Genomic DNA, 12,960 nt, shown 5'->3' with positions numbered 1-12,960 from the left:
CAGAAAGAAACAAAACCAGATCTTAAAACCGACACCTTCCCCCCCCCCCACCTTCCTTTTCCTCCCGGCTCTACCTCCTCCCCCCAGCAGCACAGGGGGCAGGGACTGGGGGAGTGCAGGTCAGTTCATTCTGTGCTGTTACTGCTGCTCCTTTCTTAAAGGAGAAGGAGTCCTTACACCCTTTTCCCCTGCTCCAATGGATCCCCTACCCACGAGGAAAAAAATCCACAAATTTCTCCAACGTGAGTCCAGCCCACTGGAAACAATCCTTCCCCACAGATTGCTCCGGTGTGGGCTTTACCACAGTCTCGGGTACTTAGGGAGCTGTAGCCACTCGCTCCGGCGTGGATCGTCACGAAGACTCCAGATGCCTTTCTGCCTTGCCGTGCCCCCAACACGACCATCCTCGGGCTCAGGCATCTTCTCCCCACGGGCTGCGAGTGGGTTGCTGCTCCACCGAGGCCGTCCTGGTTGCAGGGGGGCAGCCTGCTATCTCACCATCAGCCGCAGGGGAAACTCGGCTCCGGCACACCTCCTCCCGCTCCATCCTCACTGACCTGCTGTCGATGCAGCTGTTTCTCTCAGATCTCAGTCCTCTCCAGGTGAACTCAGCCCAGTGGGCACCCTGGGAGTGGGGTGCCCCCGAGTTCCCCAGCTGGCTCCGCCGCCGCCATTCTCCGTGGGCGGCGCCGGCCCGACGCAGGCAGCCGCCCGGCCGGGAGCCAGGGAGCGGGGGCAGTGCCCTCCTCCCTTCTCTGGTCGATCCTGGGCGAAGCACCTTTTCCGGTTCCCTTGTCCTGACTTAAATAGGGCAATTCGCAGAGGCGCCCTATTGGCTCAACCCCGAGGGGGATGGCAATCTGATCCGGTGGCCAGAACTAAGCCTAACCCGGATCCAAAACCGGGGAGGTCGCAGGGAGCAAAATCCCTCTCCTGCCACCAGAACCACCCCCCCCCTCCACATCAAACCATGACACCTGCCTTCAAGTGTATTGACTTTTCCCTCGATTCGAGATCATCTGCAAAGTGGATGAGACCACATCTATTGCCTCCTCCAGGTCATTGATGAAGACATTAAGCGAGGCAGGTCCCAGAACCCTGGCTGTTGTTCTCCACCTGTTACGGGCCTCCATGTAGAGCGTGACCTGTTAAACCACAACCCTCTGAACCCAACCATCCAACCAGGTACCCATCAAGCTGATCAGTCATCCACTTAGGGACAATGTTTTGGATTGCCCAGAGAAGTCGTGGCTGCCCCATCCGTGGAAGTGTTCAAGGCCAGGTTGGATGGGGCTTTGTGCAACGTGATCTAGTGGAAGGTGTCCCTGCCCGTGGCAGGGGAGTTGGAACTAGGTGATCTTGAAGGTCCCTTCCAACCCAAACCATTCTATGATTTTGGGAGCTCCACATGAAGTTCTTCCTGAGAAGAAGGAGCCATTTGAAGGCAGACTTTCATAGACAGATGAATACTCATTTGCTTCTTGGGAAACAGTTGTGCAATTCCTTGAGATGGGCTGTATAGAAGAGGAGCTGTGCTTTTCTGAGATGCTGTGTAAGTCTATCTTAAAGGTAGGAGAACTCCTGAAATGTGCTTGAGAATTTTTGTGGACCGAAGTCAAAGGAGGATGAAGAGCCAGTGAAAGCCAGAGACAAATTTGAGAGAAGCCCAGGTCGTGCAGTAGCTCGTGCTCATGTGTTAATAAATCCAGATGGGCGGTGGGTTCAAGATTCTCACTAACAAGGAGGTAAGCCAAGTTCAGTTTAAGCTGTTTGCTTAAACCAGAGCTGCAGTGATGCGAATGGCATGGTCTGTGGATTGGGTCCTACAAGAGCATCCTACAGAGGGTTTAAAACTAGGCTGTTGCAAGTGAATTGGGACTATTTCTGCTTGCTCTGCATACGTGATTAACTGGTGACATACGTATAGATTAAACCAAGCACAACTTGGGTTTATCAAGGGAGGAGTCTACTCAGCGTATTTTATCATAGCACATCGCTTTACTTAGTGTCCTTGTAATGATATTTTAATGTAAGAGATTAGACTGTCCACTCATTTTTAGGGAATGAACTGATGATGTTGCAGGTAGGAAGTGTTTGAGGTGACTCAGGCAATAATGTCACCATGGGAGCAGTGGATTAACAATGGTCCATGTTGCCCAGTTGTATGCAGCAAGTAAATTATCCTTATGTGAAGTACAGAGGGTGCATTTCTGCTTCCAGGTAAGCAGAAATTTAGTAATCCAAAATATCGTCATCTACATGTTCTGGATCCAGAAAGTCCCATTTTACTGAGCGCTTTGATTATTTGCTGAGGACAACAGCAGAATGAAGCGTACAGCATGTTTTTCCCCACAAATTCACAACTATATCTGCTTTCTGCTCTCCGCTGCTCCTGAATGATGAAACTTTTTTGTTTTGTTTTGTTTTCAGCTGTTGTTTTTGCATTCTTGTGATGATATTGTGCTTTCCCTTATGTGGTGTTCATCACGATCTTAATTATCTGCCTCTGATTGCCAGCTCTGTGAACTATGAAGCTAATTTGAGGAGCAAAGTTCTGCTTGGCAATTTTAAAAATAATTATTGAGGGTTTTTCCTGGACCAGTGATTGCAATAAATGTGTAGTTTGAAAGCGTAGCTTTGAATTCTTTCTACTTGCTTAAAGAGATTGAGAATTGGGTGAAATCTATTCTCATAAAAACTAAATAGGTGAATAGGAAAGGGACCTCCTTCTCCTCTCCCCACCATGAGTGCTTGTTTTCTCCAAGTTATGGATTGAGCTCCCAAGAAACCCAGAAGGAGCAAGGATGCTGCCTCTGTAACAATATGTAGTAGCAATGTCTTGCTTCTGCAGAAGGTTGCTGGTGGATTTGGAAGTCCATGAGAAGTTGAGGCTGGGAGTTACTCCCTTCAGGAGTCTTTTGCAAGTGGTCCTTCTTCTCTGCCATGTGCTGCTTGAGATCTGCATGTGGACCATGGGTTTTGTTGAAAAAGAAAAGCATTGCAGGTGCAGTGCATCTTTACAGAGTAAAATAGCTGCTTTTAGAAGAAGGGAAAAGAAGGAAATAAGTTGGACTGTTTCGCAGCAAGAGGACATGGAGAGGCAGGAATAGGGCACATGCGTGTACAGCGCCGCTCCGAGCTCATGTGGTTGCGTGTAGGTCAGCTCCAATCTGGTAATTTTATCGAAGCGTTGGTTGATGATGTTCTGTGTGGGTATCGTATTGCACTGAAACACCCAGGAGATTTTGGAGCAAATCTTTTATTCAGCCCAGGGTGTATTCCAAGCAGACGCTGACATACCTTCCTGGACCAAGAGGCTGAGCCTGGACAGCCTGAGTGATGCTCTCAAAGTCACTTCTCATAATTCCTTGCATACAGCGTTTAGGTCCCAAAATATTTTTGAAAACTGGAGATAAGGACGAGATTGGTTAAATGTGAAAAACCATCAGGCAGGGAGCTGGAAGAGGAGAACAGGATCAACATACAAATACTACGTGATGTTTCAGATGAGTAGTCTATAAAACACAGGGTCTCGCAGTCTGTTCCAGATACAATTTTGGTGTGATTTCTTTCCGTTTGTTTGGTTTTTGCCAATATTATCTGAAGACCTGATAAGTTGAGTAGTCTTAAATAGGTCAAATGGGGGAAACTGGGTGGTCTAAGCTAAAACTGTCACCAAGGGGAAGGCAGACTTCCCTTTTTTAGGAGAATATAATACGCGGGTGATGAAAAGATCTAGGGAGTTGATGGAGGAATGCACTTAAGAGAAAAGGATGAAATTATGTGCAGGAAAAATGTGGATAGTATCAAGAGATTTTTTTGGAGAAGTTTTTAATTGGAGTAGCCTCTCATGAGAAAGTCTCTAATTCTCGGGGCAGTCAAAAAAAGCTCAAGAAAGAAAATACAGGGAACAGTGGATTGGGATGGAGATGTTTTTGGTCAAATTGGCAGGTCTCTAGGCCATAAATTTTAGGGAAACTGTTAAAATGTGAATATGGTCTACATTTTGGGGGGAATAGTTTCAAAGGTCTTTGCTGTTCCTTCTTTTCTACTAGAGTTAAAGCCATTTGTTGGGTTGGAACAAGTTGAACCTGGCTTCCAAAACCTTCTAAGCACTCTGTCAGGCTGAAGTAACTTCCCTCCAAGGTTGAGAGGCAAGCCTATAGTCAATCCTTTGTATGACATCTCCAGCCCAGCTCAGATCACTCTTGCTTCTTATGTCTGTGGAAAGTATTTTTTCCTGTGAAAGTGCAGTCTGAAATAGTTTAATTTTCAGAGAATATTATGAAGTTGGTCCAGATGCTTCATCTTCCTCAAAGCTATCAGTAAAACAGGGATAGAAACCTGGATTGTGGTTTGTCCCCAGCAATGAAGGAACTGAGTTGGAGGTTTAGGCTCACGGCTGTGGGGACGTGTCCCTGGAGTTGTTCAACGCCAGGTTGGATGAGGCTTTGAGCAACCTGGTGTAGTGGAGAGTGTCCCTGCCCATGGCAGGGGTGTTGGAACTAGATGATCTCTGAGGTCCCTTCCAACCCAAACCATTCTGTGATTCTATGACCCGTACTTCCCATTGCCCTTTCCCTCATGATCTGGTGGCTTCTGCCTCTCCCAGCACCTGGTGGCCTCCACCATCTGTGGGTGCTCCTGAAGAGCTGGTGGGAAAATGGACACGTGAAATGGAGAAGCTTTTTAAGGAGGTGAGCAGCCACAGGATAAGGTTTATGGTGTCACAGGGTGACAGGAGAATGGGCAGAGCTGTGCTAGAAGTGGAGCCACATGTGGGATGACTTCTTGGCCTTTCTTTCCTGAAGCAGTGCATGGTGAAGATGGGGTGGGCAGGGAGGATCTCTTCTCAGAACTCGGTTGGAGGAATGAGGGAAAGTGATTTTAGCTGAACTGAATTGCTGTGGTGTAGTCTTAGGAGAAATCTTCAAAATCTGGTCTTAAAAGGGCTGACTGGTTTCAGACAGGCCTCCTGCTCCTGATGAGCTGCTTTCCAAGTTTCCAGTAGGTCCTTGAGGTCATCACGAAGTCTTGCCCGCATAGCTTGGGGAAATGGCAGCTTATGAGTGTTCAGTAACGGGGGATTAATTACTCGCTCACTTCCATGTGATGTTGCATAAAGCTAAACGTGGTGGCTGGCGTGAGCGACTGACTGCCACGGTGGTTGTGGCTGAACCTTGGTGTGCTCTTGCCTTTGATGGTGCCATACATTAGTTTATTAAAGAAAAGCAGAAAAAATGCCTTCAGCTTGGAATTTGCCGCACAAACTCATTGGTAGCAGTGGGCTGTGCTGCAATAGTGAGTAGCTTCACTCGAGGATCTCAGTGAACCAAAGATGAGTTGCTCTTGTCAGGATCATAGAATCATAGAATGAGTTGGAAGGGACCTTCAAGATCATCCAGTTCCAACCCCCCTGCCATGGGCAGGGACACCTTCCACTACACCAGGTTGCTCAAAGCCTCATCCAACCTCACCTTGAACACCTCCAGAGATGGGGCAGCCACAGCTTCTCAGTTCCAGTGCCTCACCACCGTCAATGTAAAAAATTTCTTTCTTAGATCTAATCTAAATCTTCCCTCTTTCAGTTTAAAGCCATTGCCCTGTGTCCTGTCACTACACGCCCTTGTCAAAAGCCCCTCTCCAGCTTTCTTGTAGCCCCTTTAGGTACTGGAAGGCTGCTGGAAGGTCTCCCGAGAGCCTTCTCTTCTACAGGCTGAACAGTCCCAACTCTCTCAGCCTGTCTCCATAGCAGAGGTGCTCCAGCCCTCACATCATCTCCGTGGCGTCCTCTGGACCTGCTCCAGCAGCTCCATGTCTCCAGGAGATGGAGATGATCAGGGTTTTTTGTGCCACTTGTGTATGTTTTGAGAGACAAGACACAGCAGGATTTCATAGATATCTTAAGTCCAGTCCCATCTGTGGTGGAGTGGGAGTGGGACAGCCCGTTTTGTGTTGTTTCTCCTGTGGCACCACCAAAGTTGAGAGGAGCTTAAAGGGAGGTCAGGGCGCCCTGCTTGTAGGTCCTCTGAAAGGGGCTAGTGCTTAGCTTGATAAAAATTGTAATAATCCTCCCTAATAAATAAATAAATTGTAATAATCCCTGGGTCTAACCTGTAGATCACCGATTTCTGGCTCATGTCCCCTTTCCAGGGGAAAACAGCTTTTGAGAGCATTGAGAAGACATACAACGTGGAAATGCTGGTTCCCAGATAGTTTCTGTTTCTGAAAACCTTTCTTACCATGTCAGATTACTTGTAGGTTCAAGCTGATGCTTAACTGGATTGCAGGAGAAAGGCTTGGATTTCTACCTGATACAGGTTTGTCCCTCACCAAGGCATTGGCACTGCGAGTGATTGGATGGAAGTGCCCAGCATGGGTCAGGAGCCGCTCATCCTGCGCACCTCTGCTATCCAGCTTGGATAAAAAGTGTATTTCAAAGATAAAGTTCACAGTATAAAGCTGCATAATCTTTGCATGGTCACAAAAAGGGTTTTTTGATGAATTTTAGCTTGGCTGGGAAGGGCAGAACTAGGTGGGAGAGTTGCTGGGCACATAAAGAAGGCTGAATTTTTGCTTAAGCCTCGAGCTCCAGCTTGTAGAAGACAAGGAGCAAGTCGGGCTACAGCATCTCAAGGGTTTGTTGCAGGCATTTCATAAGACCCGTTTAGTTGAGGGAATCCTAAGGCAGCCTGGTTGTGTAATGCCACAGTAGCTGGAGAATCGTTAAATTGGGAAATCGAAAGGACTTGGGAGTGCTGGTGGATGAGAAGCTCAACATGAGCCAGCAATGTGCGCTGGCGCCCAGAAAGCCAACTGTGTCCTGGGCTGCATCAAAAGGAGTGTGGGCAGCAGGTCGAGGGAAGTGATTCTGCCTCTCTGCTCTGCTCTCGTGAGACCCCACCTGGAATACTGTGTTCAGCTCTGGAGTCCCCAACACAAGAAGGACATGGAGCTGTTGGAGCGAGTCCAGAGGAGGCCATGAAGATGATCTGAGGGCTGGAGCACCTTTGCTATGGAGACAGGCTGAGAGAGTTGGGGCTGTTCAGCCTGGAGAAGAGAAGGCTCCGGGGTGATCTTATAGCAGCTTTCCAGTACCTAAAGGGGGCCTACAGGAAAGTTGGAGAGGGACTTTTGACAAGGGCGTGTAGTGATAGGACAAGGGGCAATGGATTTCATAGATTTCATAGATTTCTAGGTTGGAAAAGACCTTAGAGATCATTGAGTCCAACCGTCCCTAATCCCCATTAAACAATATTGCTAAGTAGATCATCCACCCTATTCTTAAACACATCCAGGGATGGGGACTCAACCACCTCCCTGGGCAGCCTATTCCAGTGGCTGACAACCCTTTCAGAGAAGAAACACTTCCTAACATCCAACCTGAATCTCCCCTGACTAAGCTTATACCCATTTCGTCTTGTTCTGTCACCCATTACTAATGTAAAGAGCCCTTCCCCTACCTCCCCACCATCTCCTGAAGGTATAGCTGATTGTTACATTGAATCAAAACCTGAAAGTCTAAATTCTAGACTTTAAACTGAAAGAGGGCAGATTTCGATTAGATAAAAGGAAGAAATTTTTTACATTGAGGGTGGTGAGGCACTGGCACAGGTTGCTCAGAGAAGCTGTGGCTGCCCCATCCCTGGAAGTGTTCAAGGCCAGGTTAGATGAGGCTTTGGGCAACCTGGTGTAGTGGAGGATTTCTCTGCCCATGGCAGGGGGGTTGGAACTAGATGGTCTTTGAGGTCCCTTCCAACCCAAACCATTCTATGATTCTAAATTCACATCAGGTTTTTCTTTGAATTAATTCATTTTTTTGTAGCAGAGAAGGCCGATGGCTGGTGCCTCGCTCAGGTGAGATTTGTTGTTGCGAGTTGTTTGTTTTGTGAATTCCAAATGAGATTTTTTTTTAAATTTTTTTTTGGCTCGGAACAGTTCAAAGAAGACCTTGTCCCTTCTCTGAAGTGTTTATAATCCAATTTCATACATAAAACAGCGCGGGCGTGGAGGAGGGAGGAACAGGCAGGGATGAAACGATGAAACGGCGAGGTTCTGCATAGCCTCAGGGACCGGGGCGGTAGGCAGACGGCTGAACGCTTCAGCAGGTCGATGGCATTTGAGGATCCTCCTGGCTTTGTTGCCTGGGTGGGGATGCTCAGATGTAGCCTGGTTTGGTTAAAAGAAGCCACCTACGGATGAAGCCCTCAGAGGGTTCGGGTCCACGGCGCAGCACCCGGCGTGGGTGGGCGATGCCTGTGGAGGGGTCGTTGGCTTTCAGAACCAAACAGCTCTGCTCTGGAGGCTCAGACCCACAGTAAAGCTGGGAGAAAATGAGCTCAAAACCCTATTTTATTTTTCCTGGCTATGTAGTCCAGTCACATAAATTGCTATAACCCACACAAACACATTTTTTCTGAAATTCCCTGATGTTTGTGGCTTTGCGTCGCTCTGCACCCAGGAATTTCTGGCATTGTTTGTCCCCTCGTTCTTTTTGCCAACACTAGAAATTGGTTGTTTCACTGCCCCCACGGTTAAGGGAATCCCATGTTTATCCATCTTATGGTCCGGTAAAGAAGCTGGTTTCATTTCTCTATATACCACATCGGCACCACGATACGGAAAAAGGGGAGCAGAATAATTCATCGGATACTTTTATACTTAAACAGTTGTTTTTTTGACTCAGTCTTTTGGGTGAAACTCTTTATATTTGATATTTGCATTGCGTTTTGCAGGTGTTGCACGGATATGCTGGAGGAATACAAGATCTGCAAGTCGTTAGAGTTCCTTGACTTAATCTCTTCTGTTTTCCAGGGTGCCCGAGAAACCTTTGAGAACTACTACAGGAAACAGAGAAGAAAACAAGCCAGATTGGTCCTGCAGCCTCCTTCAAACATGGTATGACGGTCCCCTACATGCGGTGCCCAAACTTACTCTGCCCAATAGAGGAGTGGAGGATGATCTCTGCCAGTGGGTGGTCTCTAATTTGTTTCCGATTTCTCTCGGCCACCTTTGTTTTAATCTTTGCTCACTTTTTCTTTGTTGCAGCATGAAACTTTAGATGGCTACAGGAAGTATTTTAATCAAATTGTAGGGTAGGTATTCTTTTTATATACATCCTCACTAAATATGTCTGTGTTGTTGAGGAGCCCAAAAAGAAAGAGAGAAGAGGGAATGTTGATTCTTTCAAAGGAGCCAAAACAGGGGAAAAAAAAAAAGGTGGTTTGGGTGTTTTAAGTGTTTTGGAGTGTATTTTGTAGCAGCTGTGAACTTTGCTGTGTCACTAGTGGGAGCGTGGAGGAACCTGCCAGCTCTTGTACCAGCAAGCGCATTTCTGGAAATTTGAGGATAAATGATCTCTGTGGACTGTGTGCATCTACTTGCCCCACTAATGAGATGAATAGGCCCTCTGCCTTAATTATTCTTTAATATTTAATAATTATTCTTTGATTATTTTCCTGATAAAGGAGGTGATTCTCAAGCCTCTGTTCCTATGAGCTTCTTATTATCGTGCTCAAATTTGACAAGTCTTCCAAAATCAACCACATTCTAAGAGGAGGCAACCTAAGACCACTAATCTGGAAAAGACAGGCTACAACGTGGAAATTTCTTCAGCTAACAATAATAGTTTCAACATCTAATTGCGACCATCACTAATGCAGTGTGTGCTGCTCACCTCCCATAGCCCCATGCTCCTTGACTGGATTTCCATGACAAAACACAGCTGAGATTTTGTGCATCCCTCTTTAAAACATACAGTGCTGTGCTCGCTCCCCGAAAAATACAGTTTCTTTTTGGCCAGCGTGTTTGAGTGAACTGATTGCCTTTAAATGGTTGTGGGCACATCGTCTATCTGCGTGCGACAGAGTATTTTTCCCTGCAGTTTAAGTACTTTCCCTGTAGTTTAATCATTTTTTTCCCTGCAGTTTAATCATTTTTTCTCTGCAGTCTAAGTATTTTTCCCTGCAGTTTCATTATTTTTTCTCTGCAGTTTAAGTATTTTTTCTCTGCAGTTTGTATTTTGCCCTGCAGTTACCCAATTGTAACGCGATTGCTGCTGGCTGGAGCGGAGTTTAATCAGCGGTTCTTGTGCAAATAACGGGGCGGAGAACTTCGAGAGGGGGAAATCCTGCCTTTGTATATACACAGACTTGCATTGCTACGAGCAACTGTTTGAGCTCGCTTCTATAATACGGTGAATCATATAAAATACTACTAGGTTAAAAACAGGTGAATAAAGTCTTCGGGGTTGTCCGTATTTGACACAGATATCTCCTCCGGAGGTTTGTGGATGTTCAGATGTTACGTGTCCCTCGCGTGCGGCGTTTGCAGACCTCTTCTGATGTCTGGAAACCCGTAGCTTCTGGTAACAGGGCCGTTCTCTCCTCCCCGTTAGGTTTTTTGTGGTCGAGGATCACATCTTGCACACGACACAGGGCCTGGTAAATAGAGCCTACATTGATGAGCTGTGGGAGATGGCGTTATCAAAAACCATCGCAGCACTAAGGACACATTCAGTAAGTAAAAGCCTTATTGGATCGCTCAGCTGTTGCTTGAGTATGACTTGACGTGCTGGAAAGATTGGCTTTTTACAGTATCATTCTTTGTTTTGCCTCTTTTCCGATGTTTAAAACAATAACGTGCAGATATGCTGCGATTTCCCAAAAGCTTTCTCCGGCTTTTTTTCACCTCTTGATGCACTGCATTTCCCTGTACCAAACTCTCAATATTTTGAGGGACTGGAAAGAAGAAAATAAAAGTTCGGTATTTTTCTTGTTACTTCATCGATCACTCTTGGAAAGCACCAGCAGAGGGAGTCGGTTTGTTCCAGAAAACTGGCGAAAACAGCATCTATTTGACACACCCAAGTGTGACCCTGTTTGATATTCCCTTAAAGTTCATGGCAGTGAATGGACTGCTATCAAACTGCAAATCATTTGTGCATAAAAAGACACTAAATAGACTTCTTAATCTTGAATAAGAAGTTTCTTATTTATTTTTGGGTAAGAATCTTATTCTTGAATATTCTTGTCCCTGCCCATGGCAGGGGGATTGGAACTAGATGATCTTGAAGGTCCCTTCCAACCCAAACCATTCTGTGATTCTGTGAATACTGAAAGAAGTTTGAAAACATCACTTGCTGCTTCAGTGTTTCTCTACTTGAGCGAAAAAAGCAAAGCCAATTGCAAGAAATGTAGGATTTTCTTCCGATTTTATATGACCTGATGTAATGTTGTACTGGTTCAACTGGGAGCACTGGAATTTTTTGAAAATTCTGTTGATTAACAGGATGAAAAAATTACATTTGACCATTAAAAAAAAAAAGCATTAATGAGTATTGGCAAGTCCATTTTCAAGTTGTTGGGCCATTTTCTCCAGGAAAAACAAAGTATTAAATCACTGAAATCCCACTGCTGCTTGAGGATGACAGTGCCATCCGAGAGCGTGAGGACCTTGCTGGGTTGTGTCGGTACAGACCTGCATCTGACGTGGTGTAACATGCACGTGGTGGTTCCCAAGCGATCCCGGTGTCGTCGCTCTTCGCTGAGAAAACCCTGAAATTTCTGCCTGGAAATGCAGTCTGCTGCTCACCCCAAATCACACTGAGTTTTGCGCTTATGTGCCTCTGACTTCAGTGTAGAATGATAGCCCATGGACAGCGTTGCCAAGGAGCTGCTTGGCTTTGGGATGCCATCCAGAGGGACCTTGACAGGCTTGAGAGGTGAGCCCATGCAAACCTTGTGAAGTTCAACAAGGCCAAGCGCAATGTCCTACACGTGGGTCGGGACAGTCCCAAGCACAAGTACAGGCTGGGCAGAGAATGGATGGAGAGCAGCACGGAGGAGAAGGACTTGGGGTGTGCTGGTTGATGAGAAGCTCACTATGAGCCGGCAATGCGCGCTGGCAGCCCCGAAGGCCAACTGTGTCCTGGACTGCATCCAAAACAGCATGGGCAGCAGGTCGAGGGAGGGGATTCTGCTCCTCTGCTCTGCTCTCATGAGACCCCCCCTGCAGTGCTGTGTTCAGCTCTGGAGTCCCCAGCATCTGAAGGACGTGGAGCTGTTGGACTAGGTCCAGAGGAGGCCATGGAGATGATCCGAGGGCTGGTGCACCTCTGCTACGAAGACAGGCTGAGAGAGCTGGGGCTGTTCAGCCTGGAGAAGAGAAGGCTCCAGGGAGACCTTCTATCAGCCTTCCAGTGCCTAAAGGGGCTACAGGAAAGCTGGAGAGGGACATTTTACAAGGACGTGTAGTGATAGGACACGGGGCAATGGCTTTAAACTGAAAGAGGGGAGATTTAGATTAGATCTAAGGAAGAAATTCGTCACTGTTGGGGTGATGAGGCACTGGAAGAGGTTTCCCAGAGAAGTTGTGGCTGCCCCATCCGTAGAGGAAGTGTTCAAGGCCAGGTTGGATAAGGCTTTGAGCAACCTGGTGTAGTGGAAGGTGTCTCTGCCCATGGCAGGGGGGTTGGAACTGGATGATCTTGAAGGTCTCTTCCAACCCCAACCATTCTGTGATTCTGTGATTTGATGGACCTGGAGCTCGTTGGGATGAGGGACCACAGAGCCTTCCTGGGGCTCTCTCACTCCATCTGGCATAGCGGTTATGTTGACTGGAAAGATGGGATAAACAGACGAGCGGGGATAAACACAGAGATGTACACCCCGCTAGGTTGTAAACGTCTGTTTATTTTCTTTTGAAGTGGGGTTTTCTGCTGGGTGAAGGCTGTAAGAGTCAGCCAGGTACAAACACGGTGCTTTTCAGTTTTACCAGCTTTGTTGCCATGATGAGTTGTTTTAAGTGATGCCAAAGTGAATGCGTGAAGCAGCTGCCAAGCGAGCTTTTTTCTTTTTCAGTCAGCATGAAACATTACATGGTTTTTCAACGCTGTTACTGTGGTCACCACTGTCATCTCTAAGCACCGCTCAACCTTCAGCTCCCATCTAGACCAGTGCC

At 46.9% G+C, this 12,960-nt stretch overlaps 1 protein-coding gene across 6 annotated transcripts in view; it reads left to right on the top strand.

Annotated features, from left to right (window-relative positions):
- Positions 1–12,960, top strand: part of EXOC6B (exocyst complex component 6B) — a 326,648-nt gene that overhangs the window by 185,076 nt on the left and 128,612 nt on the right. For all 6 annotated transcript variants that reach the window (XM_086611376.1, XM_086611377.1, XM_086611374.1 and 3 more), the window contains 3 exons: positions 8,815–8,898; positions 9,049–9,095; positions 10,397–10,517. In XM_086611376.1, the coding sequence (XP_086467502.1) occupies positions 8,815–8,898; positions 9,049–9,095; positions 10,397–10,517 (252 nt within the window). The remainder of the gene's footprint in view (positions 1–8,814; positions 8,899–9,048; positions 9,096–10,396; positions 10,518–12,960) is intronic.

Source organism: Tauraco erythrolophus, chromosome 5 (genome assembly GCF_009769465.1).
Source record: "Tauraco erythrolophus isolate bTauEry1 chromosome 5, bTauEry1.pri, whole genome shotgun sequence".
Lineage (NCBI taxonomy): Eukaryota > Metazoa > Chordata > Aves > Musophagiformes > Musophagidae > Tauraco > Tauraco erythrolophus.
Note: the sequence above shows the minus strand (reverse complement) of the source record. Positions and strands in the feature narration are given on the sequence as shown.